At 52.0% G+C, this 24895-nt stretch overlaps 11 protein-coding genes across 11 annotated transcripts; 5 read left to right on the top strand and 6 right to left on the bottom strand.

Annotated features, from left to right (window-relative positions):
* Positions 1–715: 715 nt before the first annotated feature.
* Positions 716–1594, bottom strand: COCMIDRAFT_82768 (uncharacterized protein; the record flags this gene model as incomplete). The annotated part of the gene is made up of 3 exons (XM_007685147.1): positions 716–1328; positions 1385–1488; positions 1535–1594. The coding sequence occupies 3 exons, from the start codon at positions 1592–1594 to the stop codon at positions 716–718; spliced, it is 777 nt and encodes a 258-aa protein (XP_007683337.1).
* Positions 1595–1960: 366 nt separating this feature from the next.
* On the top strand, positions 1961–2489 carry COCMIDRAFT_82783 (uncharacterized protein; the record flags this gene model as incomplete). The annotated part of the gene is made up of 2 exons (XM_007685148.1): positions 1961–2372; positions 2437–2489. 2 exons carry the CDS (start codon positions 1961–1963, stop codon positions 2487–2489), a joined length of 465 nt encoding a protein of 154 aa, XP_007683338.1.
* Positions 2490–2800: 311 nt separating this feature from the next.
* COCMIDRAFT_82516 (uncharacterized protein) lies at positions 2801–3673 on the bottom strand (the record flags this gene model as incomplete). The annotated part of the gene is made up of 3 exons (XM_007685149.1): positions 2801–3293; positions 3390–3523; positions 3578–3673. The coding sequence occupies 3 exons, from the start codon at positions 3671–3673 to the stop codon at positions 2801–2803; spliced, it is 723 nt and encodes a 240-aa protein (XP_007683339.1).
* A 1496-nt stretch (positions 3674–5169) lies between these two features.
* On the top strand, positions 5170–5504 carry COCMIDRAFT_82678 (uncharacterized protein; the record flags this gene model as incomplete). Its single annotated transcript, XM_007685150.1, has 2 exons — positions 5170–5274; positions 5367–5504. The coding sequence occupies 2 exons, from the start codon at positions 5170–5172 to the stop codon at positions 5502–5504; spliced, it is 243 nt and encodes an 80-aa protein (XP_007683340.1).
* Positions 5505–6110: 606 nt separating this feature from the next.
* Positions 6111–8489, bottom strand: COCMIDRAFT_82588 (uncharacterized protein; the record flags this gene model as incomplete). Its single annotated transcript, XM_007685151.1, has 2 exons — positions 6111–8101; positions 8351–8489. The coding sequence occupies 2 exons, from the start codon at positions 8487–8489 to the stop codon at positions 6111–6113; spliced, it is 2130 nt and encodes a 709-aa protein (XP_007683341.1).
* Positions 8490–9763: 1274 nt separating this feature from the next.
* Positions 9764–13279, bottom strand: COCMIDRAFT_22309 (uncharacterized protein; the record flags this gene model as incomplete). Its single annotated transcript, XM_007685079.1, has 5 exons — positions 9764–10564; positions 10617–11104; positions 11151–11418; positions 11473–12888; positions 12938–13279. 5 exons carry the CDS (start codon positions 13277–13279, stop codon positions 9764–9766), a joined length of 3315 nt encoding a protein of 1104 aa, XP_007683269.1.
* A 1443-nt stretch (positions 13280–14722) lies between these two features.
* COCMIDRAFT_82556 (uncharacterized protein) lies at positions 14723–16071 on the top strand (the record flags this gene model as incomplete). The annotated part of the gene is made up of 3 exons (XM_007685152.1): positions 14723–14755; positions 14934–15120; positions 15236–16071. 3 exons carry the CDS (start codon positions 14723–14725, stop codon positions 16069–16071), a joined length of 1056 nt encoding a protein of 351 aa, XP_007683342.1.
* A 439-nt stretch (positions 16072–16510) lies between these two features.
* COCMIDRAFT_1172 (uncharacterized protein) lies at positions 16511–18080 on the bottom strand (the record flags this gene model as incomplete). Its single annotated transcript, XM_007685061.1, has 2 exons — positions 16511–17371; positions 17427–18080. The coding sequence occupies 2 exons, from the start codon at positions 18078–18080 to the stop codon at positions 16511–16513; spliced, it is 1515 nt and encodes a 504-aa protein (XP_007683251.1).
* A 533-nt stretch (positions 18081–18613) lies between these two features.
* On the top strand, positions 18614–19517 carry COCMIDRAFT_82674 (uncharacterized protein; the record flags this gene model as incomplete). The annotated part of the gene is made up of 2 exons (XM_007685153.1): positions 18614–18801; positions 18896–19517. 2 exons carry the CDS (start codon positions 18614–18616, stop codon positions 19515–19517), a joined length of 810 nt encoding a protein of 269 aa, XP_007683343.1.
* A 654-nt stretch (positions 19518–20171) lies between these two features.
* COCMIDRAFT_82701 (uncharacterized protein) lies at positions 20172–22290 on the bottom strand (the record flags this gene model as incomplete). The annotated part of the gene is made up of 8 exons (XM_007685154.1): positions 20172–20691; positions 20741–20786; positions 20837–20927; positions 20974–21035; positions 21087–21694; positions 21762–21969; positions 22031–22111; positions 22164–22290. 8 exons carry the CDS (start codon positions 22288–22290, stop codon positions 20172–20174), a joined length of 1743 nt encoding a protein of 580 aa, XP_007683344.1.
* Positions 22291–22865: 575 nt separating this feature from the next.
* Positions 22866–23837, top strand: COCMIDRAFT_1175 (uncharacterized protein; the record flags this gene model as incomplete). The annotated part of the gene is made up of 3 exons (XM_007685062.1): positions 22866–23025; positions 23072–23278; positions 23329–23837. The coding sequence occupies 3 exons, from the start codon at positions 22866–22868 to the stop codon at positions 23835–23837; spliced, it is 876 nt and encodes a 291-aa protein (XP_007683252.1).
* Between the last annotated feature and the right edge of the window lie 1058 nt (positions 23838–24895).

Consider the following 24895-nt stretch of genomic DNA (forward strand, 5'->3'; position numbering starts at 1 on the left):
GTCGGAGCCCAGCTTTCGTACAACACCAACGAAAACATATCTGTCCCCAAAACGAACTCTACACACCTCCAAGTTCCAATAATTCCTACTTTTCAAGTCTCTCGGTTTTCGCCAATCTTTCCCCCACCTCTCTAGCTTGCTCCTTGTATGTGTCATCAAGACCCTCTCCCTCTACTTACCATTACTTCCAACAAGAATACTGTTCTCTATAAGATCTCTTGAAAACTCGGCGAAAAGCTGGATGACGGCGGAGTTTAACGAAATCGTCCCCAGGTATTATATGGTTGAGTCAGAGCGGGCTGTTTCACATGCGGATGTTTATGGTGAGACACGCAGACCATCATTAGATACGGATGATCTCTATCGAGTATTCATGCATCGAAGATGCTTTGTTTTCTCATGCGTATCTAAGTCACCTGAGAATGCGGAGGGTGATCCAGCAAACTCGAGGGAGCTAGATGCCTGAGGTGGGATTTGCTGTTCCAGGGCAAGTTCTCTGTCGAAGCCGCTCTGCTGATCTCAGGTTTCCTTGTCAGATTGTTCGATTTCCGGGAGATTGTCTGGATGCGCCTCTTCTTACTCGAATGCTCAGAAAAAGATGGCACTTTGCCCAGCTGCTCCATCTATCGTCGTCTGAAAACCAGGATGAAAAGTACCGAGAGAGGTCAGCACTAAACTCGGAATTCCTTTTCCGTAAAATAAGAGTTCTACGAGCTCATGTTGACGGGCCTGCTTGAACACCCCCATAACCTCCTCTGGGTCCAAAGCCCCGTCCGCCGCCTCGTGCAGGCCCTTGTGGTTGGCGGACTGGCTTCTCGTGTGTACCCGGTGTTGATGGACGGCTAATACCAGACTCCTTCTTTTGGCCATGCACTGAGCCAGGTTTCGGGGTGTAGCTTGGGTCGAAGAGCTGGCGTGCAGGAGCGGCAGCTCGTGCGGGTGATTGCTCATTGCTCGATCTAGGTTGGCTATCTCTCCCACCACGTCCTCGGCCTTTTCCTCTTGTGGGCCTGTTCGGGGAGTTATTGCGCGAGTCCTCTGTAGCAGAGGCAGCTGGCGAGCCAAAGATGCGTTCACGCGCCTCGGCATACTTGCGCTCTTTCTCTGCTCGTTCCCTTTGCGCACGTGCCTTTCGCTCTTCGAAATCTGCTTCGGCCTTCTTTTTGCGCTCTTCTTCACTGTCGTCGTCTTCGAGGCTCATACCTGCCATGTTCCGAGAAAGAACCTGAGGGGAAGGCTTGCGGGCGAGCATTGTAACTTTTGGTTTGAAAGTTGCTACGGCAGGTGCAGGGTGTACTTCAGGGTACCATTGGGGCTCTGGGTTTTCGCTTATCCACAGTCGTCAGCTCGGGACGTAATGAAGGGGGTGGGAAGGGTGGCATACGCGGCCTGCCAAAGCTGCTTGTTGAATTCAGCATGCTGGGCTTTCAGTTGTGCCTTTGTGAGTTTTGGCTTCGGTTGCTCTTCGGCTGGCTTCTCCTCTTCTTTCTACAAGGCGTGAGCGAATGAAAGCAGCGAAGAGGGGCACATGTACGTCGGCGAGAGATTCCCAGTCATCATCCCAGGCATCAGCGAGAGCGGTCTTTGGCGGCATTGTATCTCTGAGTTTATCCGGTTGTGGCAGTTCGAGAAATTTAAAAAAACGGTGGTGTTGTTGGAGGCTACCTCGGAAGAAGAGGTGTGTCGGTCTGGGGTTATGATGTCGCAGCCCGCCAATATTTCGAGGGTTCCACCGACGACCCTTGTCTGCAGCGGGAGCTAGCCACCACATCCCGCGATTAGATAGCTGCTGCGCTATGTCATTTCACTGCTTGCTGCCTCACACCCTGCATTCACCCTGTGTCGCAAACGCCCTAGCTACAGCTACAATCGGTTTGCAAGCCCAGAATACCCGCCGAAATGTCTGGTAAGTTTTACTCCTCTATCAACACCACCCAGTATGGAGTCCAAACGGCCTCGCATGGAGCTTACGCCCCCATCAGACCGCGATGGAGACTCGACCATGCATTCTTCTCCCCGCAATGCCTCGGACGATGAAATGTTCCCCGACGAGGCGCTTCCAAACAACCCAGCCACGCCACATAACGCAAATCTTGCCGCCGTAAACGAAATCTCGCCGCCAAACTCCCAATCCCAGACTCGCGAGACATTGGGTGTAAACTCCAACGGCAAGCGCCCATTGTCTGGTGGCACGATGCAGTCCTCAGCAACAAACCCCCTGGGCACAAGCGGGACACATACAGACCCTGAGACAGGTTACCAGTGGAGCAAGCAGGAGGATCAGCCGGGCTACGAGTGGATGAACACAAGGGCGAGGGAGGAGGAAAACAGAGCACTCGACAACATTGTTGACAAGGGATATATGATCAAACGTGAGCGACTTCCCTTTTTGTGTAATCTTGTCGGAGGAGGGAAAGTTGGCTGACATTTAGGTAGTGCGGTATGGTGATCCTCTAGATGCGAGCGTGGCCGCGAAGACGAAGCGCTGAAAGGAGAGGCTGAAACGTCATACTGCCTAATGAGGTGAACACACTAGCGGGTTGTGGCTATGCGACGTACGGAAGGCATGGGCTCTATGGCATTAGAACAACATGTCATGTATGATATATCCAAGCGCATTGTCGGGTATCGAACCGTACATACAAGTTATACGAAGCATCTTCGTGCGAGCAGGTGCATCACGCACCCGGATAGCTCTGTGCTTCCATTCATGAATAAACAACAATGTTCAACTCTGTTCCGCCAAAACGCCCTTTCCATGCAGTGATATCTCAGTACCCGTACGAAAAAGCATAGCCCCTCAGTCACTGTCGTTGCCATCTTCGTCGTCGTCATCCTCTCTGTTCTCCTTCTCTTCGAGCGGATCCTCTACCAAGCGCTCCTCTTCGACCTCCTCTTCAATCTCATCATCCTCGACTTCCTCGTCCTCAATGTCTGCTGTTTCGTCCCCCTCTTCTTCCGTGACGTCTCCCTCGGCGTTGTCCCCGCTCTCTCTCCTTGCCCTCTTCGCTGCCCTCTCTCCATCATCATCCGCCTCTTCCATGACGATATCTCCATCCGCCGTTGGTTTTGTAGGTGTCGATTCTGTTGCACCTCCACTTGACGATGCCTTCTTCTCCTCGCGGACTTTTTTCCTGTAAGTGTTCCGCTTGTCGGCTTGTATGCTCGTGAACTTTGTGACCTCGGCTTCAAGACGGGGCAACATGAAAGCGAATTCGAGTTCTTGCATGGCATCGAAGACGTCCTTGGGCATGACGGTTTTCTTGCCGTTGCTGAGGGCTTTCTCGGCAGCGCTATCAACATGCCATTGTCAGTGCTGGTTCAGCAGTATAGCAGATGGCTCGGCGCATGCGACACTGGGCATAGTAGCAGAGAGTAGGCAAACATACCATGATGTAACGTAGTTGACGAACACGGTTGCACTCTTGCTCATGGCAAGTAGCGCATCTTTTTGGATCTGAGTATTCGGCGGCAGCACACCCTTAGCCAGACGCTGCACTATCGACTTGGGCAAGTTCAGATCCTATAGTCGGGTCATCAGTCTTGCGCTCTGATTCTGACTCAGTATGCAGCGCACCTCGACACCTAGACTGTCATCCCGCGGCGCTGATCTTGGTGCTACGGGACTGGGTTCATTTGACACGGCGGATGCGTTGCTTTTTTTGGGCGGCATTGTGAACTACAAAATACTCGCTGGAGGGAATTAGCGGTTTCGGGCGTGGTGGAGAGGTATGCGATTGAGGTCGGTACGTTGGTTGAAGTGGATGTGGAGGTGCGAATGCGATAGTTTTAGTGGACCCTGACGCGTGAGCACGCGTTGAGGTCTGGGCGCGATTCTGGACCTTCGTCGGGAGCGGCACTGTCAATCGGTATCGACACTTTACATGTGGATTGTGAGCCGAATATTTCAACACGTTGTCCAAGGATGTTCTGATTCGCGATTCAGGTGGGTTGAATGGCGATTTCATCGTACAAGCGGAAACCTCAGTGTGCACATTTAGACCGTCTAGGGGTGCCCAACCGAGCAGCATACTCAATAGTCAACTCTCATCCTGGGTCCAAGTATGAAGCAGCCCAGTGAACGTTCTAGCATTACCGGCCTTACCTAACATCCATCTCTACTGTCAAAATATGATAAGACAATCACAACTTAGCCATGTTTGTAGTTAGTCCCGTTGTAGCCATTTTGAGCATGTCCGACCAATATACTTAAACTTGGAATAGCACACTGAGTCTACCGACGCCAAGTGGCAGCTATGCTAATAAACTTCCGCTATTTCTGTAGGTTGCATGACGCCCTGTGCATACTCCAAGGCACTTCAACATTTTGGACCCTTAATCGCCAGGGTCCATTTATCAGTGTCAAACCACAATTGGATCGAAACCTTGTTGTAAATCCAACAATCTAAATCTGTTCCGTATTCCAGTCTTCTCTATCTTTCCCATCGACTTTCTTGCTCAAAAATTTGTGGTTATGAAAATGCTTCGATGATGATCCATGTCACTGAGCTAGATGATAAGGGAAGGTAGACATCCCTAGATGCAAGACAAGCCCCTCTGCTCCACCAACTTCATAGTTACCCAAGGCTGTTACCCTTATCTAATTACAAGAGAGCGCGTGTACCGATCAAATAGTACGTCAGAACCCATCCTAGCACTTCACATGTGAGACACAACCAAGAGGTCAGGTAAAGATCCAGAATCACCTACTAGCCTACCCATCCACAACACTACGTCAGTCCCATCCCCCAAGAACCACATGAAACAGCAAATAAGCCGGCGCACACAAGCTACCAGAGTTGCGACAACCAGTCGAATAGCAACCCCGCCCTACACTCACCCCCACCTTCTCACCGCGGCTAGACACGGGTGACGTCACCCCCCGCCCGCAACGCAACGCAAACATGGCCCTAATCTCTGCCGCCTGGTGACCACCACGCCACGCCACGCCCCCCATCAAACAGCCAAGTTCCCTTCAGCTACCACGAGCAAGGGTCTGTATGTCCCCTACTAAGCCGAAACTTGCATACATAAGTACTCGGTTGTCCGTCACTCCCTTCTCTCACCCTCACTAAACACCACAACTTCCACACAAAACCCTAACATTTCAAGGCCACGGCTTCCTTAAGACTTCTTTCCAAAAGATCCTGTTCGAATTCACCCCGCAAAATGCCTCTCGTAGTCCCCGGTATCCAGTCCAAGGATGGAAACTCCAAGGAGGAGTGGATGACCAAGCTCATGGGCAAGAAGATTGGCGAGCAGCACGATGAAGTGGTATGTGTTTCTATTCGCCTTTTACCTGAATACCACAATACACCCTGTGTAATGTCCATTTCGAACATACTAACGAATCACGCAATGATTAGACTTTCGCAAAGACCGATCTCCCAGAGAAGCACCGCGTCCTCGGACCCGACTCGATGAAGACTATGGATTTCAACCCAGACAGGCTGAATGTACACGTCGATGAGGACGGTACCGTCAAGGACATTACCCACGGTTAAGAATAAGGTTGGCTGGATAGTAACGGGCTTGATGGTTCTGGAGGGATGAGGCATAATTGCCTGGACGTGGTTAATGAAGATGGCAACATGAGCGTGTGCACCCAAATGCTACTATAATAGATGACACTGATGAATCCAAGTCACGATTATTCACAATACAACTGAGGTGTGTGTGTGCATCCAAACTAATGTAACGAAAAGGACACGGGAGAGTCTCCTCTAGTTAGAGGAGACTCGAGCATTTTGCCACAGCTACCTGGTCTCAGCGCCAACTCCAGCGCTTTGCTAAAAGAAGAAGAAGAAGAAGAAGTAAAAAAAAGTCGAGAAAAACTCCAATGATATCGTACAACAAAAAAACAGACGTCAGATACCACCGCTTGCAAGGAAAAAGAAGAAAAGAAAGGGAAAACAAGATGGCTACCAAATTCCCTGCCAAATTCCCTGCCAACTTAGTTTTTTTTTTGCAACTCCAAATTTGGTACTGGGGCCGCATATCAGCCCTACAGCCTTGCCCGCACGGTCACCCAAAACAAAAAAAGAACCTCGCCACTGTGGGGAAAACCTTATTGCAACCTCACCGGTGACGACTCTTCTGTCCTCTCCTTTTTACGCCTTTGTTCGTTTGCGCGGTGCCTCGAATTCTCTCCTACTGGTAGCAATCCGCACCTCGTCCTTATTTCGCAACGCATCGACCACGGCTGTCATCTTGAGCATTGTGGCATGCATAGCCTCTGGATGCTCAAAGCAGAGCATGATGCACGCTCGTATCGTGAGCGCGGAAAAGTATCGTCGTAGCACCTTGTCTTTCTCGTGGTAGCTGGCGGCTCCCATGACGAGGCCGATCCAGAGGAGTACACCGGCCATGTCGCCCCAGCAGTCGGAGAGATTGGATTGTTCCAGCGCCTCCTTGACTTCTGAGAGTGTCGTGAAACGCCGTTGGTTACGCAGTGTCTCTGCTGAGATGGATGATTGAGACGAAAATGACGGGTGGTGCGAAGAGGATGAAAATGATGGGTGGTGTGAAGCGGTTGAGGCGTCCGAGGATCGGTGGACAAAGGGAAAGCTCGGCTGTTGTGTAGAAGAGCCAAAGCTGAAGGAGCCGCCGAATGATGGACTTGTAAAGTAATCTGTATCCGGGGTACTGTATGAAACATCAAAAGGTGAAGGTAGGGATTCACTGGATTGCGAGGCCAGTGACGATGTGTAAATTGTAGACATTTTTCTCGTTGGGCATGCGTGTGTAATGGCGTCGGATAGCTGGGTTCGGTTGTTGATTGCATATGCTTGGACAACGGAAGTGATCCGTATCGCCTCGTATTTCCAGTCTGCTTGTGTACGCACGTTGTCCCTAGGCATTTGTTCCAAGGCAGGGTATTGAGTGATGCGGTAGGTCATGCTTGTGAGTTTGTTCGAATTCCATTGAGCGTCTTTCGACCCCTCAAGAAATTCTTCAATCAACGTCCGCATGTCGTTCAGGAGCCTCAGTATATTTGGCTGATACGCGACTGCTCGTGAATCCTCGACTGTCACATATTTCCCGCGAGGACAGTAGAGTGGAGACTCTGGGGCTGTGACATTAGGCAAGTATTCCTTGGTCGAATTGCTGACGCAGTACTCGACATAAATTGCGCTAGGCGATGTTTCGCGCAAGACCGCGGTTGCCAGGTGTGCCCAAGAGACTGCAGATGCCAGATAGCCATTTACCCCCAACTTGTCTAGCCCACCACGCTCTCTGATCATCTTCTCCATGCCGTCCTGATGATAAGCCAGACTCATCTCTGTCCGACTAATGACTTCACCAAGAATAAGCTGACTGACTGCGATGATGTTAGCATCATCTGCCCTTGTTTTGGACTCCCGGATTTCGTCTACAACAAGTTCCACGACGTCTTGGCGCAATGCTGCAGTTTCGAGACTCTCGACCTCGCGCTGGTGTATAACGTCATCATGTGCAGATGCCATGAACAGCGTACTAAGAAAAGTGTGAGGATGGTCGAGGCACTTTGGTATCCACACTCTACCGAGGCTTTGTGTGCCAAAGTACGTCCTGCAGTGGTGCTTCAATTTCTCGACAGAAACGTTTGGGTTGCTCGATTGGAACATGGTTCCGAAGGGATCCAGGCTCATGCCTATCCATCTTAATGGTATGTTGTGTTTGTCAAACGCATAGTTGAATTGAGGGTTTATAGGAACAACTATGGGCGTTCGGGGCGCAATAGATGGCTGTGGTTCGACTTTTGCTATCCTGGTATCAGAATTTGAGTGGTTGTCGTCTTTCGACTTTGATTTCGAGGAAGCATCAGGGGAAGCTGGCTTGTTTCCACCGCGACTCTTTTTCTTGGATTGAGCGATTGGGCGACTTTGAGTCTCCTCGCCCGCATGCGACTCGTCGGAAGCTTCACTACCCGCCCTCGACTTTGCACGCCCTCGACTTTTTCCAGTCTCGAGAAAGCTGACCATGGCTTTTTTGCGCACTATATGCATGGTGTCTTTTGCTTTGAACTTGGCGGGTTCATTTGCGACAATCCAACAAAGTCCTCCATCTTTAGATGGTGATTCTGTCGGTGAAACGCTCGACGTCTTGCGCGACTGCAATGCTACATGTGCTGTCAGTATATGGTGCCACACAAGAGGCGATAGGACGGCACTGTCGAGCGTTCATGTCCATGTGAATGAGTGACGTCGGATTGGCAATGGACATTTGTGCGGGTGTGGGTGCAGGCGCAGGCGCAGGCACAGGCACAAAGCGAGACCTCGGCATGGTGATGGCAGGCTTGCTGCCTATGTAGGGCACTCAACGCGCGCACATCCGACTTATCAGTGAAGACGAAGAGAGCTTCGCTTACATTTGATCTCCGAACGTGGCGACATAGGGCTGCAATGGAAGGTCGTATCAGAGTCGACGGTGGATGCAGGTGAGGGATAGGCGAAATGCATGTGATGTGTGGCGGCGAAGAGAAAGGGCTCTGCTGGAGGGGCAGTCATTGTTGTTGACTAGCTCGATGCTCCAAAGGGAAGGGAGGGGGTTTGCCCAGCACAAAAGTCAAGGAAATGGTGCAAACAAATGGGCGGTTCTTCGATCAGCGCAGCAAATGTCTTGGAGCAGCAGCAGACGGAGCGGTCGAGGGATCGGTCAGTATCAGGTAGGGCTGAGCGAGTATGGGGGCCTGATGAAGACATATATGTAGGCGTGCAGATGCTTGTGTGCCTTGCCTGTCAGGCTGAGCCAGCATTCGACAAAGCGCAGGACGTGCCGTCTAAGGGACCCCTTGTGTTGCCCTGTGAAGCGGGCAGTAGGCGATTGAGCGGCATGCAGCATACTGGTAGCATGTTGGGGAACGCGTGGCAACGTGGTGTCGCTTGGCTACAAAGGCCATGGCCGCAGATGGCGGCCGTGGCTGTGTTCCTGGTGCCAACACGGGTGAACGAACCATGGGCACATTCACGTTGCTGGCCTGACCGCCCGCCCATGGCTCTGGCGCCCGCGCAGTCTGAGTGCGCCTCCGGAACTGCCTCAGTGCAGACGCCCATCAATGTCGGTCGCCCTGCAACATGTGCCACACCCCCGATTGGATGCCGTACCACACGTGCAAAGGCTGTCACCAATCGCACCCTGGAACCCTCCAGACATCAGGCCCGTCTCACCGCTCCCACACACACACACCCGCGACATTTCCCAAGGAACGCCAACACAGTCCCTCCCCACCTCCCTTATCTATTCACCCCTCTCTCAGATGAGCCACGGGCCCGGTCCTCTCGCGTCACAAACGTCTCCTTGGCTGGCCTAAACACGCGCACATGGCTACCGTGACTTTGCCTACACAAGATACGAGCTCAAATGCAATCTCAAATGACACAAGGAACACACCAATGCAATCACATCATCAACGTTCGCTTACCGGCGAACCAGCGTGTTGGGTACGCCATGCCTTGGGCTGGGTGTAATGACATTGCTATAGGCGTGTGGGCTGCCCTACTTACCAATCACTCGCTTCGACTCATACCGCACCGAATCCCGTAAGCAGCCCGGTGGAGTCCATACGAGCGCGAGCTGTCTGATAATTGGCGTGCTCATAGCTCTACCACAACTTTGGGACCGTGGATGCAGCCTCAGCTACGACAAAGGGCTAGACCGTCTGCCTTTGACAACACCAGCCTTTAGCACTGGTAGACGTGTGATACAACAGAAGGACTTTATATATACATGGTTGTATTAATAGACCTGTCCACCAAGCCTCTTGGGACTGTTGCTACTGGCGTCAATTGCTCAGTCCAAGACCAAAATAGTCACTGGGGGCTTGCTGTCCGCCTCCCCTCCCAGGACTCGCACCAACGTCTCCCGGACTAACACCATCGCTCTCTTCCGACGTGATGCTCATACTGTTCGCCCCGAAATCGTCGCCTAGTCCGCCTAATCCGCCTAACGCACGATGCCCATTGCCCCGCCCTCTCAACGGCACATTGAGACGAGTAGAATCAAACGTGAAATGGGGCTGGCCCAACCCAGACTCTGCTGACGGGCTCTTCAGCTCGACAAGCTCCAGTGTGCTACGAAGCGTCGCACCAGATTCATCCAGAGCCATCAGAAACCGCGCTAGTTCTTTGCATAGCTCCCAATCACCTTCCTCTTTGGCACGTTGCAGTAAGCGCACCACCTGGTCCCCCGTCGACCGCAGTTCCTCAAACGTATGAAGGACAAGTAGGTAGCCACCTGCAGTCTTGAGATTACCTTTTTGGAGCGATTCTTCAAATAGCTCTTCCGGCGGCGGCAGATTCGAGAACAGAGTTCTCCAGGAGCGTACCTCAGTTTTGCGCGTGCATTGCACCACGATATCAAGGTACTGCGGAAACGAACTCAAAAACGAGAGTACGCTCGGCAAGAGGGCTTGTTCAAGTGGCGGCTGGGTGTCGACCTCTTCGTCCAATACTTCATGTAATAAGATTTCCAAGGCATGAGGAAAGTAAAGCAGATGCTGGTAATGATGGCTGAGATGTAGAGCCGCAGGGTGATTGAACTGACCCAGGTGGGAGCGCAGTAGTGCGGGAAGGAACAAGTGGGTCTACCACACATGTCAGCAAGGCATGTATAGAAAGAGAGACGGAACAGCTTACTCTCGTTCCGAAGCGCAAGAAGGCAAAGTTTGTGTCTCTGCGTTGGATCAGCTCCGACTCAACACCGAATACTATGGCTTTATTAATCAATGCAGATAGCGGGTAGAAGTCGACTGGAATCTGCACAGGTGCAGGCAGCTCTCTGCCAATCTCAGGAGATGCAGAAGCTAGGACGTCTTGCATATCGATCCACACCCGCATATCTTGGCCATCAAAGAACCACAGTGAATCGCGCAAATCATGGCCATGCATGCCCTCCATCGTAAGCCCTACCGAAGGGCTTGGCGGCAGGGAGTCAGCTTGCTTGTCTAGTGCAAACGCAGGGTGGTCGCGCATGAGCGCATATGTCTCTACGTTCTGCGCAATGATACGCATTTCATACTTGAGTCCGCCGACTTCTGTTGTAGTTGGCTGGAGGAGCACAAGTTTACCGTCCACAAGGAACAATATCGTGGCAACCGACACGTCTTGTGACGGGTCTCCGCTGTCTAAGCTACATTAGTTTCTGTAGAACCATGCTCTGGCAGAACTTACGCATCTGGTCTTCAGGCAAAATCCAGCTGAGTGCTCGTACTCGTGGAGGTGCACGGATAATGCCATGCAGTGCAATTTGACCAACTTGAACTAGTTTGACACTGGCGTCTGCAACACTGATAACGTAGTGGTACAAGACGTTCTCGTATGTATAGACCAGAAGCGAATCCTCTCCTGAGGGCGCAATCAAAACTATTGGTGCTGGGAGCTTCTGCACATGCATGATGCGGCTTTTTTCCAGAGCCGCCTCGCGAGAATACACTCGAATCTAGGTACGACCAAGTCAGTATGGGTCACCAAAACCGTCCCGCATTCATCGTACCTCATGAGATTCCTGGCATTCAACCGCTGCAATCAGAACATGCTGAAACCAGCACATTCCTCCTCGAACAGTGAACTCGTTCTCGCCAAACGGATCGTCAAACATCTTCCAACGTCCGCTATTCACGCTGTAATGTGCAAGCCCCCTTTTGCCTGCAATTGCAACGTATCGCCCATCGTTTGAGATGACTGCACTTCTGATTGGCCACTGGTCGACAAGATAGGCCGAAGGAACCTGTACATGGTGCCACAAAGAGACATCAGCGGAAATAGTCGTAAGGTCTGGAAGGTCGTAGCCACGATAGATCATGAAGCCAGTGCTGGTCTGCATCAAGGACCGTGATACATTGGCAGATGAGAAGCAACCAGTGACCGCACTTCGAGCCATTTCCATGGTATATAGACGATTATCGTTGTTGGCCAACATCAAGAGCTCAGCGCCCCCACCGATCCAAAAAGCTTCCTTGATGCCGAGAAGCCAACCCTCTTTGTTTGTCTCGGAGAGCGTCCTGTCTGCGGTAAAGCTAGTAGCACCGGGCTTACCGTATACACTCCACATTGCCCAGCCATTTTCGTAACCAGCGAATAGACAGTACCCATCTGGCGAGTAGGTCAAGATAGTCAACTGCCCAGGCGATGTGACATTCGGACGTAGCTTGTGCGAGAGAGGAATGTTGCCTGTGTAGTCTTTTGCAGTATACACATATATCTCACCACTGGCACTGCCAACTGCAAGTAGAGAGAACCGCGCATTGATCGCAGCTTTGATTCCTCTGTCCGCATCTACCTCGGGCATGTGGAAGCCATGTCCGCGGAAAAGACTGGGATCTTCACTGTCTTTTTTGGCGACTTTTTGAACAGCAAATGCCTGACCATCATTCGTAATCCAACAGGATATGTTCATGGGTCGATCATGAACCAAATCACGTAGTGTCGTCTTTTTTTGAATCCACGCCATTTTGGATAATAGCTCGGTGCTTGTTTGATTTCCAGTGCTGTCTGGCGCCCATCGAATGCATTGTATAGCAGCAGGCTTCTCCGTTGCAACAATCAACTCCTCGTCTAAAGCCAGGACTCGTACTATCCCAGCATCGACCCGTATAACCATGCGGAAACGCAGGCTGAGCTCTCTCAGGCCACTGCCCTCTCCCGGCCCCGCGTTAGCCTCATGCTGCCGTTGTATCTTGAAGCCAGTGATTGCACTGCTTTTTCTCGTGTGTCCTCCATGTGTGTTTGTGAATTGGGTTTTGTAAACACGCGAAGAACGATCTGTCGCAAGGGAATACGTAATCAAAAAGCCGAGTGTCGTTTGTACGACGAATATCTGGGAGTCGGGGCGAACAAGCACATCGGTATTGGGGCCGTAAGTTTTGACGGATTGTTCGGAGCGTAACACAGAAGCCAAAACAACGGTAGGCTATAAGGTGTATCAGTGAAGGCTGACCAAAAAGGCGAGCACATGGTACCTTTGTCTGCCAGACTGTGAGCGTTGTTTTTGTGAGGGTTGCAAATAAGTGACCACTCCTAGTCACTCTGATAGCAACAATGGTTCCGTGGATGTCATCCTCTACCGGCGGACTCGGAGCAGCTTGTCGCAACAGCTCCCCATCTCCCTTCTCTTCTACCCCGCTTGTGTTGTTCGTAGCCTTCTTTTCTTTTGGCTGAGACTCTACACCACTGTCTGGTTCAGCGTGTTGGTCGCCTGATTGCTTGCGCTCTAAGCCATCGTTGGAGACATGTGGGCGCCCTAGGTCCGTACGTTTAGTAGCCGCGAAGACGGAGGGCGACGAGATAGGCCAATACGTCATGGCGCTTTACCGCAAGCGATGGCTGCATTTGCGCGCGCCCACCTCACTGCGGGGATGTGTGCTTCACGAAGCTCATGCTAGCTGGCTAGATGCAGGGTAAGGTGGCTGTGGTGTTTGATGTTGAGCTTGATGATCCACGCGAGGCGCAGCACCAGTCCGGCTCAGTTGTGGCTGCCCGGTCCGTGCTTAGATAGGACAATGAACACAGTGATAGCAAGGGTCAATCAAATTGGTGGGGTTGCACATCCCATGTTTTTACGTTTGTGCTGCCTCAGGACTCCCGGCTCAGTTGGGAAGGTGCTATTACAGGCATGGCTGCAGGAAGTAGCCGGCAGCCATCTGAGCGCCCTCGAATAGATGATGCTCGTACTCGTTCTACGCGTAGAAGCTGCAAGAGTTTGCGGCCGTCGTGTTCCGAGGTTTTTTGGGAACGTGAAAGAAGCCTGAAGTATTTACCAGTCTCTACAAGTCAACAGAGTCCCCCAATCGTGTTTTCTGCTGAAGATCTGGAAATGTTGGATTCATGGTATCTTGCATCTCCATCGCATGTTCCCACTCTTTGTGTCATCCTGTCCAATTGATAAGTAAACCATGTTTTGGAAACCCTGCGGGACTTGAAGAGAAGACTGTCGAAGGAAATGTATTTTTTTTAACTCGGCGAATGTGACTATACCCACAGCCACAGGCCAATCTACGTTTTACTTCCCAGAATTGATAATGAGTTAATAATTGTTACGTTCGTTCGAATCTCCATCAAATCCCTTACGGTGAGATGGCCGAGTTGGTTATGGCGCCAGGTTAAGGTCTTCTTAACATCATATTCCTGGTCACGAAAGTGGCGTGGGTTCGAGTCCCACTCTCATCAGCATTCGTCTGGCTTCAGTCAGATACCCCAGGTTCTTTTTTTTGCAGGTTCATCAGCACGTATGGCAGCATGGCATGGGTCATGTCACGGCGACTAAGCGTTATTTTTACCTGATCACAGAGATTATGGGTAGCACTGCTCGCAAGCTTATATGTGATTCTGATGTTGGAACAAAGATCTTATTACAACTCCTACCTGTCCTCATTTTTTTTTCCAATAATTCGCAGTTGATAACAGAGAGTTTATAGAGCAGAAATGTGACGACAAGCAGGGATAGAGTCTTTAAGAAAGATCGTTCTATATACGAAGAGTCCTATTGATCATTCTAGTGTATCGATTCGTAGAGAAACTTGGGAAAGAAAGGATTTTTGAGGTATAATCGCTACATGCACTATCATTGCTAAAAATGTCTTTGTAATGTAGGTGTATAATTGTGTGCGCACCTAAAGCATCACCGATGACGTAGTACATACTTATCCAGGACCCTGCAGATCAACTCCCAAAAAATTACACGCAACGTCCTGCTCTGTACCAATAGCACCATCATAATTTGAGGAACGGGGAGAAGGTCGTTGCAAATGTCGGGCAATTCCAATTCAGACATCTTAATTGTAAGTAATTGGCTACACAGCTGTAATAGATTCCTGGTATATGCGCCACTCTATATGTATCTAGACCGGCAGTAGATATGCGACATGTACCAAGGACTTGTTGAACAATAGATGTTGAATTGGTAGGAAAGAGAATATATAGCAACGGGCGAGAAGCTAACGAAAACAAAAACTCTAGGCAGGCGCAATTGCAGCCTTTACAGTCGATCTCCTTGTATACCCGCTCGACACACTGAAAACACGCATCCAATCGCCCAACTATGCAAAAGTATATACGAATCCACAGACAGGGAAGCCGAATCCGGCTTTGTTTCGCGGCGTGTATCAAGGAATTGGAAGTGTAATAATAGCCACATTACCTTCATGTAAGAATCATTCACTTCTACACCCTTCATCGTCTCCATAATCCTCAAGACATAAGCTCTCATAATCCTCAATCCCAAACCATCAAACCCTCAGTGAATCTAACACCCCAAAAAGCAGGAGCATTCTTCACAACCTACGAACGCACAAAATCCCTCTTCACCCGCTTAAACACCACCGCCTCCTCTTCCCCGACAGGCATCCTTCCCACCCCCTTAATCCACGCCTCAGCCTCCTCCTTGGCCGAACTCGTCTCCTGCGCCATCCTCACCCCCGCAGAAGTAATCAAGCAAAACGCTCAAATGGTCTCATCATCATCATCTTCTTCTTCTTCTTCTTCCTCCTCCTCTTCCTCTCCCACTCAAGCAAACGCAACTCTCCAAACCCTCTCGAAATTCCGCTCCAACCCCCTCGCCCTCTGGCGCGGCTACACCGCACTCGCAGGACGCAACTTACCTTTTACAGCCATGCAATTCCCACTACTAGAACGGCTAAAGGAAGCGATAAAGCAGTACCGCGATGAGCGCGGCTTAACGCGCGGCACGATTGTGGAAAGCGGGTGTATTACTGCGTTTAGTGCGGGCACGGCGGGCGCTGTGGCAGCGGTGATTACGACGCCGATTGATGTGGTTAAGACGCGGATTATGCTTGCGGCGGGTGATGGGGGGTCAGGGGAGGTGAAGGGACAGGAGGCCAAGGGGGCGAAGGACGGGATCAAGAGTGCGGCGAGGGATTTGATGCAGGGGGGTGAAGGAGAGAAGAAGAAGACTAGTTGGGGGATTGGAAGGGAGATTGTGGCAGAGAAGGGGGTGAAGGGATTGTGGAGGGGTGGTGCGCTGAGGGCTGTGTGGACGTTTGTGGGTGCGGGGTTGTACTTGGGGGCGTATGAGACGGGGAGGGTGTATCTTGCTAGTCGAAGAGGTGATGAGATTAGTGAAGAGGATTTGATGTAGGCATGGTCGTGCTAAATGAATATCAAATGATATATCTCTTCGGTAGAAACAAAACAGCCAGACTTCAGACGATGTCAGATGAATTGATGTTACATATCGTATAATATTTCGATTATTTTTCATTCATGGCTAACAGTACTTTTTTCTCTTCCACTGTCTCATAAAATATTCATCTCCACTATAGACCTAGATAGGATCAAGGGAGAGGAAAAGGGGGGGTATATCTACATGTTACATCATAAGCCTGTTCCTTAACACCCCGAGAAAGAGAAAACTACCCAAGACCTACAGGGAAGAGTACGTTGCTGCTCATGCATTTCCCCTCCTACCTTATAACGCCCAGAATCTTACTTTTCGTTAAATCATGCCATAGCGTAGACCGCTTTCCAACCAGAAACAAGACGAAGAAACAAAAGAAAACAACTCCCACCTCAGGCGACTACAACTTAGTGTCCTGCCTGTTTGTATCGCTGAGGCGTCGAAAGGGACCTTGAGACATAATACTAGGGCCGGGCCTAGTGCCAGTGGCGCGTGTTGGGTTGCTGCCGCTTGCAGTTGCGGCTGTGGTACCTGGGGTTCTGGAGTTGCCGGCGGCATTAGAGCGTTGCTGGAGCGTCGCGCTAACCACCCACTGCAGATGCATACGCATGTTGCTGATCGCCGCGTTGACGTGTAGCATCTCGTCTTTGGTGCGCTGGCTCTCGTTGATGATCATCATGTTTGTGCGCCCGTCGAGGTCGGTGAGGGCATTGGCGATGCGAGATACTTCCTCACGGAGGGAGTCGTGCAGTGTGAGTAGATGGTGGACCTGCGAGTCGAAAGGTGGCTGGGCAGCGTTGCCATCGGTTGTGGGTGGGACAGGTGGAAACGAGGCTGGTGGTAGTCGGAAGTCGGGTGTAGGCGCTTGAGGGTCAGTGTCGTTGGCATTCAGGGGGTCTGTGACTGGGAAAGAAGTGTCGTTTCCATTGGCGGGGTACAAGTAGTTTGTGATATTGGTGAGGCCGTCTTCGAGGATACCAACTTTCCTCGTAAGGGGTTCCATACGCGCTTCATTCCTCTCGATCCTGGCTTGCTGCTCGCGGAAGTGAGGCGCCATTGTTGCTATTGGACAAGCGGCTTCATGCGCGATGACTTGGGCACGCTCGGCGTGGAACTTGCACCCAACAATTGTTCCCTGACACGAGATGACATGCTTGGGGCAGTCGTTGTTGATGTGAGGCTTGAGGTCTAGACGAAGCACTTCAGTCGAGCATAGTGTGCAGGATGTAATGCGATTTGCGCAGGAAGTTCGCTGGTGCTCCTATACGACAATGGTAAGCAGCCGCCGCATACACATAGTTATCGACCAGACTTACCTCAAGATCCTTCTTCATAAGCGAAGTATGACAGTCTTCACAGCTCACTGTGTAGTGCAGACAGCCCTTGTGAAAGTCTTTCTGGGTTGTAGGCAAGCGGCAGTCTACTGCTGAACACATGACGGGAGTGTATTCGCAATACAGCATGACATGGTCGCGCACGTTGACGCGCTGAGCCTGCCAGTTGCAGCCAGCCTTTGTGTTTGGACATTTGACCACCAACTCATCAAGCATAGTCTCGACAATCTTGGGCACTGGGCGTATATCCTGATCCGTCTCGACAGCATGGCGACACGTGGGACAGGTTCGGCGGGTGTGTTGCTGGGGCGCCCATGCATGGTCGAGGCAGTCGCGGCAAAAGTAGTGTTCGCACGAGAGTTGGACGGGCTTGTCAAAGGGCGTGTGGCAGATGAGGCAGACGAGGTTGCTGTCGGGCTCGGTGAGGTATTCGAGGTTCTGGAATTCGGGCGGGACCTTGACAATGTGACTCTGTCGGCGCTTGGATGAGGGTGAGTTTGACACACGAAGAGCCAAAGGCGAAGGACTGCCAGGAGGGCCACCGACCGTCATTCTCTCATCGTGCTCGTTGGCGGCGCTGGACGAGCGCGACGACCGCCGGTCTGCTGGAAACGGGATAGGACCGGGCGAAGGCATGGCTGGGGGGGGCGGCGGGGACAGGCTGGAGAGGAGGAGAGGTGGTGGCAGCGGAGTAGGTGGTGGTGGAGGGGCTGGAGCAAGTATGGGGCCTGGCGCGTGTTCTTATTATCTCCCAAGCAGGGCAGCGCCAGAAGCAAATATCATGGATGGCGGTCAGGAATGCACATGGTCCCGAAACTAGAGGGAGCATGCGGGCAATGGGTGTACATGGTAACTTGGGTGCCCGTCCCCGCCAATCGGGCGCCTCCAGCCCCCGGCCACGTGCAGGTGGAGCGGACCTGTCGTCAGCGGTCCGCTCCTAGAGCAGGACCAGAGCACCAGCCTTGTGCTTGTCTCCACCCGCCCAACCATTATCCCGTGCATTAATTCCGTCCGCTCTCTGGTGCGGGTGCCTCAGGTCGTGGTATTATTATATCACCCTCCAGCATTGACGCCCTTTGCTGGTTCCCGTAGCGCCGCATCCTGTGCACCCGGCAACCACCCGCCATCTACCAACCACTACCACCAACACCACCATCACCACAGCAGCCATGGCTACCAATCCCCCCCAGCTATTCCTCCTGGCCGACCACATCAAACTCTCTCTGCTCGAGCGCCAACGCGCCCTATCTCTCAACCTTCCCTCCAACAGCCAGGATGGCCAGATCTCGCGCTCCCTCGAGCAATTGCGGTCCGGCATTGAGTCCCTAGAGTCGCAAGTCGAGGACACATCAGACGAGTAAGCAACCCAAACCCACCCATACCCCCCCCCCCCTTGACTGGATCCATACCGTATATGCGCCTCCATTTGCCAACACATCTCCGCCTCCCAGATCCATAACATCGCAACTGCCCCGCCTACGCACCCAACTAGCCGAACTCACCGCGCAGTTCGACCATTCCGCCAACGCCTCGTCATCCACCTCCACCACCCTCACAACCCCCAACGACCCATCTCTCGCCTCGGACTTTAGCGCTGCCCAAAAGAAGAAGAAGACCGCCACCACCTCCACCAGCAGATCCTCCAAATCCGTCCGCTTCACCGACGCAGAAGACGATGACGATACCGATGCCGCAAATCGTGCAGCCCTCTTCCCTTACCGCGACGACCCCTCGGCAGATGCAGACGCCGCGCCCGACCAGTCCCACCTCGATAACCAGCAGACCCACGAGTACCACAGCCAAGTCCTGCGCGACCAGGATGACCAGCTCGACCGCCTCGGTGCGAGCATCGGCCGCCAGCGCGAGCTTAGTATGCAGATTGGCCAGGAGCTAGACGACCACGTCATGCTGCTTGACGATGTCGAGGAAGGCGTGGATAGGCATCAGGCCCAGTTCAATCGGGCCCGTGGCCGCCTCGATCGCTTTTCGAGGAAGGCGAGGGAGAATTGGAGTTTGACGGTTATTGTCGTGCTGATTGTTATCTTGGTCTTGTTGATCATCATTACAAAGTAGCGAGAGAGGGAAAGAGAGAGAGAGAGTCCTCCGTCTTTTTTTTTCTTTTTTTCTCTCTTCCTGTTTCTTCTCCTCGGGGAGATTCTTTTCTCCCAATGGCATGGTTAATGGCGTTTTGAGGTGCGTGGGTTATCTACTCGTGCTCATTTTTTTTTCACCAGTGTATTTTTTTTTCTATAGACACTTCATCATCTTGTAGTAACAAACACATCCACTTGTGTGCACTAGCAATACTCGTTCGTTTTCTGCTTGGTTTATTTACTACATGTTTTGCCTATTTCCCCTCGGAGACCCACACCACCAGCATACCCAATACTCTTTGTAATATTCAAACTTTTGAATAGAATAGTGATTGACGATGCCGCAACTCATACCATTTTTGCAAGATAAAGGAGGGGGTATCATTGTCTTGATATACGCAAACGAAAAAAAATTAGGCTGTCTCTCTCCTTCTGTTTCTCTCCCCCTTATGCTGCTTGTAGGATCCTCGGATACCAAATGTGTATTAGACCAACACAAGACTTCGGTCTTGGTGAGCCTCTAGGGTACGGCTACGTGGCCACTCACCTATTCGTGTGGTCAAGCCTTGGTCCTCGATAACCGAGCGCTTCACACAGTGTTGGGTAGCTCTGGTCCTTCATTCCCCACACCCACTCATGGCAGGCCAATGGTCTTTTTCGACTTGTCATATACAACGTACGTGATTGAGACAGCAGGAACGACCTTGAGTAGGTTTGGTGTAAGGCCCTTGAACAGTCCCCTCACTCCCTCACCAGCAATTGTCTGCCTCGTCACGTCCATGATACCAGTATACGTCCTGGGATGCAGCACAGTGCCTTGGCTCTGTAGTCGTGTTCGGAGGAGGTTGAGCGGATAAACGGCACTGGCTCCAAACGCACCAGAGAACCCACCAATAGCTGCTGTCATGAAGCCGCCGGGTTCCGCATCTTGCTCGTGACATCCAAGCCTCTTAGCATTGCGCCGGGCCACGTAGCGTTTGAGATACTCAAATGTGCCCAAGTCAAGTGCCGCATACGGAAAGATGCCAAAAATGCCCATGGGTAACCCACGGTAATATGCAGCAATACCGCCAGTGTTCCACATCTTCTTTGCTGTGGCCCAGATTAGGCGATTGCCATGTAAACCACCAGAGACAGTCTCGCATTGCATACGGCTGGTGATAGTTAGCTTGGTGTAACGCCCAACAACTAAGATTTACCCACAATTTCAACGTATCAATGGGATAGACGGCAAATTGTGAGACCATTCCTACAACTGTTTAGCTTTTGCATCTTCCAACATAGCATCGTGGCACCTACCAGCAAGACCCCCAGCGACAAACTTTGACCACGAATGAATATTTGCAGGGTCATTATGTCCTTCAACCTTAGCGAAGATGCGTTTCGCAGCCTGGGCAAGTCAGAAGTGCGTCGTGTTTACTTCCAAGTATATTTACCTCGTAAGAGCCGAATTTAATAGCTGATTCCGGCATCACCTTGACCACGTTCAAGCCATTGCCTGGCGTGCCTCGTTAGTCTAAGCCAATTGAAGACTGTCTAGAACACCTACCAGCGTACAGACTACGCATGCCGCCAGCCTGCCATAGCTCCTTGGTGGCGGTCGCAAGTGGTCTCCAAGCGTTCATGGCGGCCTTGACAATATTGCCATGTTTCGCTGCGACGACGGCTTCTTCCGCCACACTGGTCTGGGCTATGAGGTAGACTTTTAAACGATCGAGGGGAGCAGTAGAGGTACGAGAAACAATGCCTGCGATGCCTCCCGCCACGAAATAGCCTGGATTGGGAACACAAGCAATCAGCATGGTTCCTAAGCTCTCTATGATGCCTGCCTGTATCTCTTTGACAGAAGACTTGGTCTCGTCGTCATTAGATCGTGGCGGGAGGGTGTCTGAGAAGGCAAGCGCCGGACTCGAAGGTGATTCCACATCGAGCGGCGCGTGATGTTCTGGTGGAAGGGGTTTGTAGGGCGGTGTGTGCGCTACAAGAAAAAGGGAACCAAATAGAAAACGAAGAAAACGCTGTGCAGTACCTAAGCCTTGGATTGTGTCATCACTTATTAGGACATCGCCCTCTTGATTGACTTTCATCGTGGCGGAGAAATAGGACATGACGGCGCCCAGCGACGGCTCACTGACGGGTATGAAAAGAAGAAAGTCCCTTTTGAGCCGGTCAGCATACTTGTGCAGATGCCAGGCTTACGGTAGCGGCCAAGTCAGTTACGTACCGCCATTCCTCGAAACTGATAACCCCGTCATTGTTTGTGTCTACTTCAGCGAAGAAGGTGTCAAGGCTGCGATTGGGAACCGTGAGACCAGCGGACCTCAATGCAGAGCGCAGCTCCTCCTTTGACAACTTTCCGTCGTGGTTGTAGTCGATGGTTTGGAAAAGGTGGCGGAGTTCTTTTTCGGTCTCGTGGACAAATGTGCGAAACTCTGCAAAGCAGCGGGTCAGTAGGGTTGAGGCATTGCGTAGGCTCATGTCAAGACGACTGACCGTTGTATGAGATCCTTCCGTTTCCGTCTGTATCGACAGCCTCCATCACCTCATCCAAGAGCTGGTCCGCATTTTTTAAGGCTACAGTAATCCTCTTAGCGAAGGGACAAAAATGCGAAATGTCGGCCCTTACGGTGATCCAGCTTTCGCAGGCCCTTTTTGAGACCGGCCAGGTCGAGGTGGCCCTGCTTGCGCGTGTCGAGGGTCGACCATAGTTTGTCCACCCTGGCGTCGGTAACGCTTGCGCTTTGTGTGTCCATTGTCGTCCTGCTATCTTCGGTCTATCATGGCTGAGGTCGCGACACGCGAGGGAAGGCGGCTATCGACACCGGGACGAGGTAGATTACGGGTAGAATGACTGGCGGGTAGGATATAAGCTGGTAGGACTCGAACGTGGGGTATGAGGTCAGTCTCAAAGCTTGGAGAGGCTCGCTAAAAGAGGTTAGGCTGACAGACCGCGAGGCCGAGGGAAGCCACGACAACCCCCCGGCTTTAGCTCACACATGATTGGGCCTGCATCCATACACAACTACTGCTTCCGTCCCGTTCCATCACCATTGTGCAAACTGCTCTCATCTCATGTATTGTTAGACGAGTCGTGTAAAAAGTCAAAACTCGGCTGTGCTCGACTGTTGCTGTTATTCTGGTCACCTGTTGCCTTGTAACGTCGTACTAACTTTCGGCTTGACAAGACACCAGCCGGGAGTACGGCGGCCTCACAACCTCCTGTGACACATACTTCACAAATCAAAGAGCAAGGCGTACACCGTGACTCTCACAGATTCTTATATGATTGTTTAGCACGCGCAAAGACTTGGCAAGGCAGATATCCAACATGTCATGCAGCTACTGGGAGTCTACCCAGCGGAAGTTTTGGACGTTTACCAAGCAAGACCTCGCCCTAGAGCGAAAGCGAATGGAAGATGCAGAGAGAAATCTGGTTAACCTGTATCCCCTTCCGGACCGGAGGCATTTGAGTATCTACTTCTCTCACCGTAAGTCTTGTGCGGCGCGTCTGTAACCCGTGCTGATGTGTTACAGAACTGTCGAAGATGGCAAGGCCCCTAGGTGTCCGGCAGCAGGCTTTGGCCACTGCACAAGTCTATGTTCGGCGTTTCTACACCAAAGTTGAGATACGGCGGACGAACCCGGCGCTTGTGCTGGCAACAGCCTTGTACCTGGCGTGCAAGATGGAGGAATGTCCACAGCACATTAGGATGGTGCTGGCAGAAGCACGGCACTGCTGGGGTAACATGGTGACCAAACGCATACCGAAACATTTTCTGACAGTGTTACAGATACTTCGTTCAACGATATATCTAAAATTGGCGAGTGCGAGTTCTCGCTGATATCAGAGATGAACTCGCAGTTGATACTGCACCACCCATACCGCAGCCTCGCTGAACTGCAAACCCAATTCCAACTAACCCAGGAAGAGAATGCGCTTGCATGGTCCATCATCAACGACCACTATCTCACCGACCTGCCTCTCCTGCACGCACCGCACGTGATTGCGATTACAGCAATGTTCCTAGCCGTCGTGTTGAAACCAATCGGCTCTCAGGTTAATGCAGTGGGGATGAACAATGCACTTCAAACGCTGGGCAACGCTCGAGGCGGACAAGGAATGCAGGCGCGAATCCAAAAGTTAGTCGACTGGCTTGCTGAGAGCAATGTGGACATTGAGGCTGTTGTCGAATGCACGCAAGAGCTGATTTCGCTGTATGAAGTGTGGGAGTCGTATACGGACAAGACGTGCAAAGATCAGATTGCAAAGTTTGTCAAGGCTAGAGGGCTGGACAAGTAACGTAGGGACTGATGGGCTGTGCTCGGTTGGTTTCTAGAAGTCAAGTGTTTGGGACATGCGCGGATTATGCCTTGAGTGGAAACATGGCGAGTGGATGGATGGATGGGGAGAGGTTTGATGTTCCGTAGGCCATAGCATGGAGAGTAACATAAGTAGGTAGTGTGCACGAATCGTGCGACACGCAACATGGAACATTTTGATAGATGGGATAGTTTGTGGTGGCTTTGGGTATACAGCATGGCGTCAACGGCCGACTTGGCTGGTTCATGTCTCAACGAGAAAAGCGTGTGCATGCGCCACCAGATGGCAGCAAAAAGGGGCCCTTTCGCACAACTACTGCCCCGTGCGAGGGCCAGGAGCAGGCCGTGTGATAGTTGCATTCAACGACGTGGTCAGCACCTAAAGTACCGATACGTTATTAGCTAAGCAGGGCATGTGCAAGCAACAGGGTTCAAGCTTCTGGCGGCATTCGCAGGTATATTGATCCAGGCCGGGTCGAGTTGCACCTGTCGAGCAGGGCGGGCAGGTCAGCAAATGAGCGTGTTTCGAGAGTGTAGGGCAGCGTTCATGCGGGTGGCTTGGCCTGTCACAGGCATGTTTTGCGCAGAGGGGACGCCCGACCAGGCTCTGCTGCTGCTGCTGGGGTGATGATGATGATGGTGCTGCAGCGGCGCAAGCGGTGGTGAGAGGGTTGTGGCGAGACAGGTGCTCATGCGAAGATGGAGTGAGTGACGGAATGCGCGAAAACGGCGAGTGCGAGTGGGCGCGAGGAGCGCCGATCGCTGGGCGCTGGGCAGGCAGGCTTCGCGCTCGGGCCGGACAGAACCAGTGAGCACTATTTTGGTCTCGCGGTTTAGGGGTCGTGATTGGACTGAGGGCAGAGAGGCTACGAGTCCAACGTCACTCTCGTCCTGCCAGTGTTCCGAACAAGCCCGGGCCCACGTCCCGAGTATGTAAGTGTCTCGAATCTCGAGCAGGCAGGCGGGCGTGGTCGAGGGCGGGCGAGGGTGCAACGGCGTGGGTTTGATGGCTGTGAGCGGCTGGGGGCGCCAGCACCA

The sequence above is a fragment of the Bipolaris oryzae genome (genome assembly GCF_000523455.1).
Source record: "Bipolaris oryzae ATCC 44560 unplaced genomic scaffold scaffold_7, whole genome shotgun sequence".
Classification (NCBI taxonomy): Eukaryota; Fungi; Ascomycota; class Dothideomycetes; order Pleosporales; family Pleosporaceae; genus Bipolaris; species Bipolaris oryzae.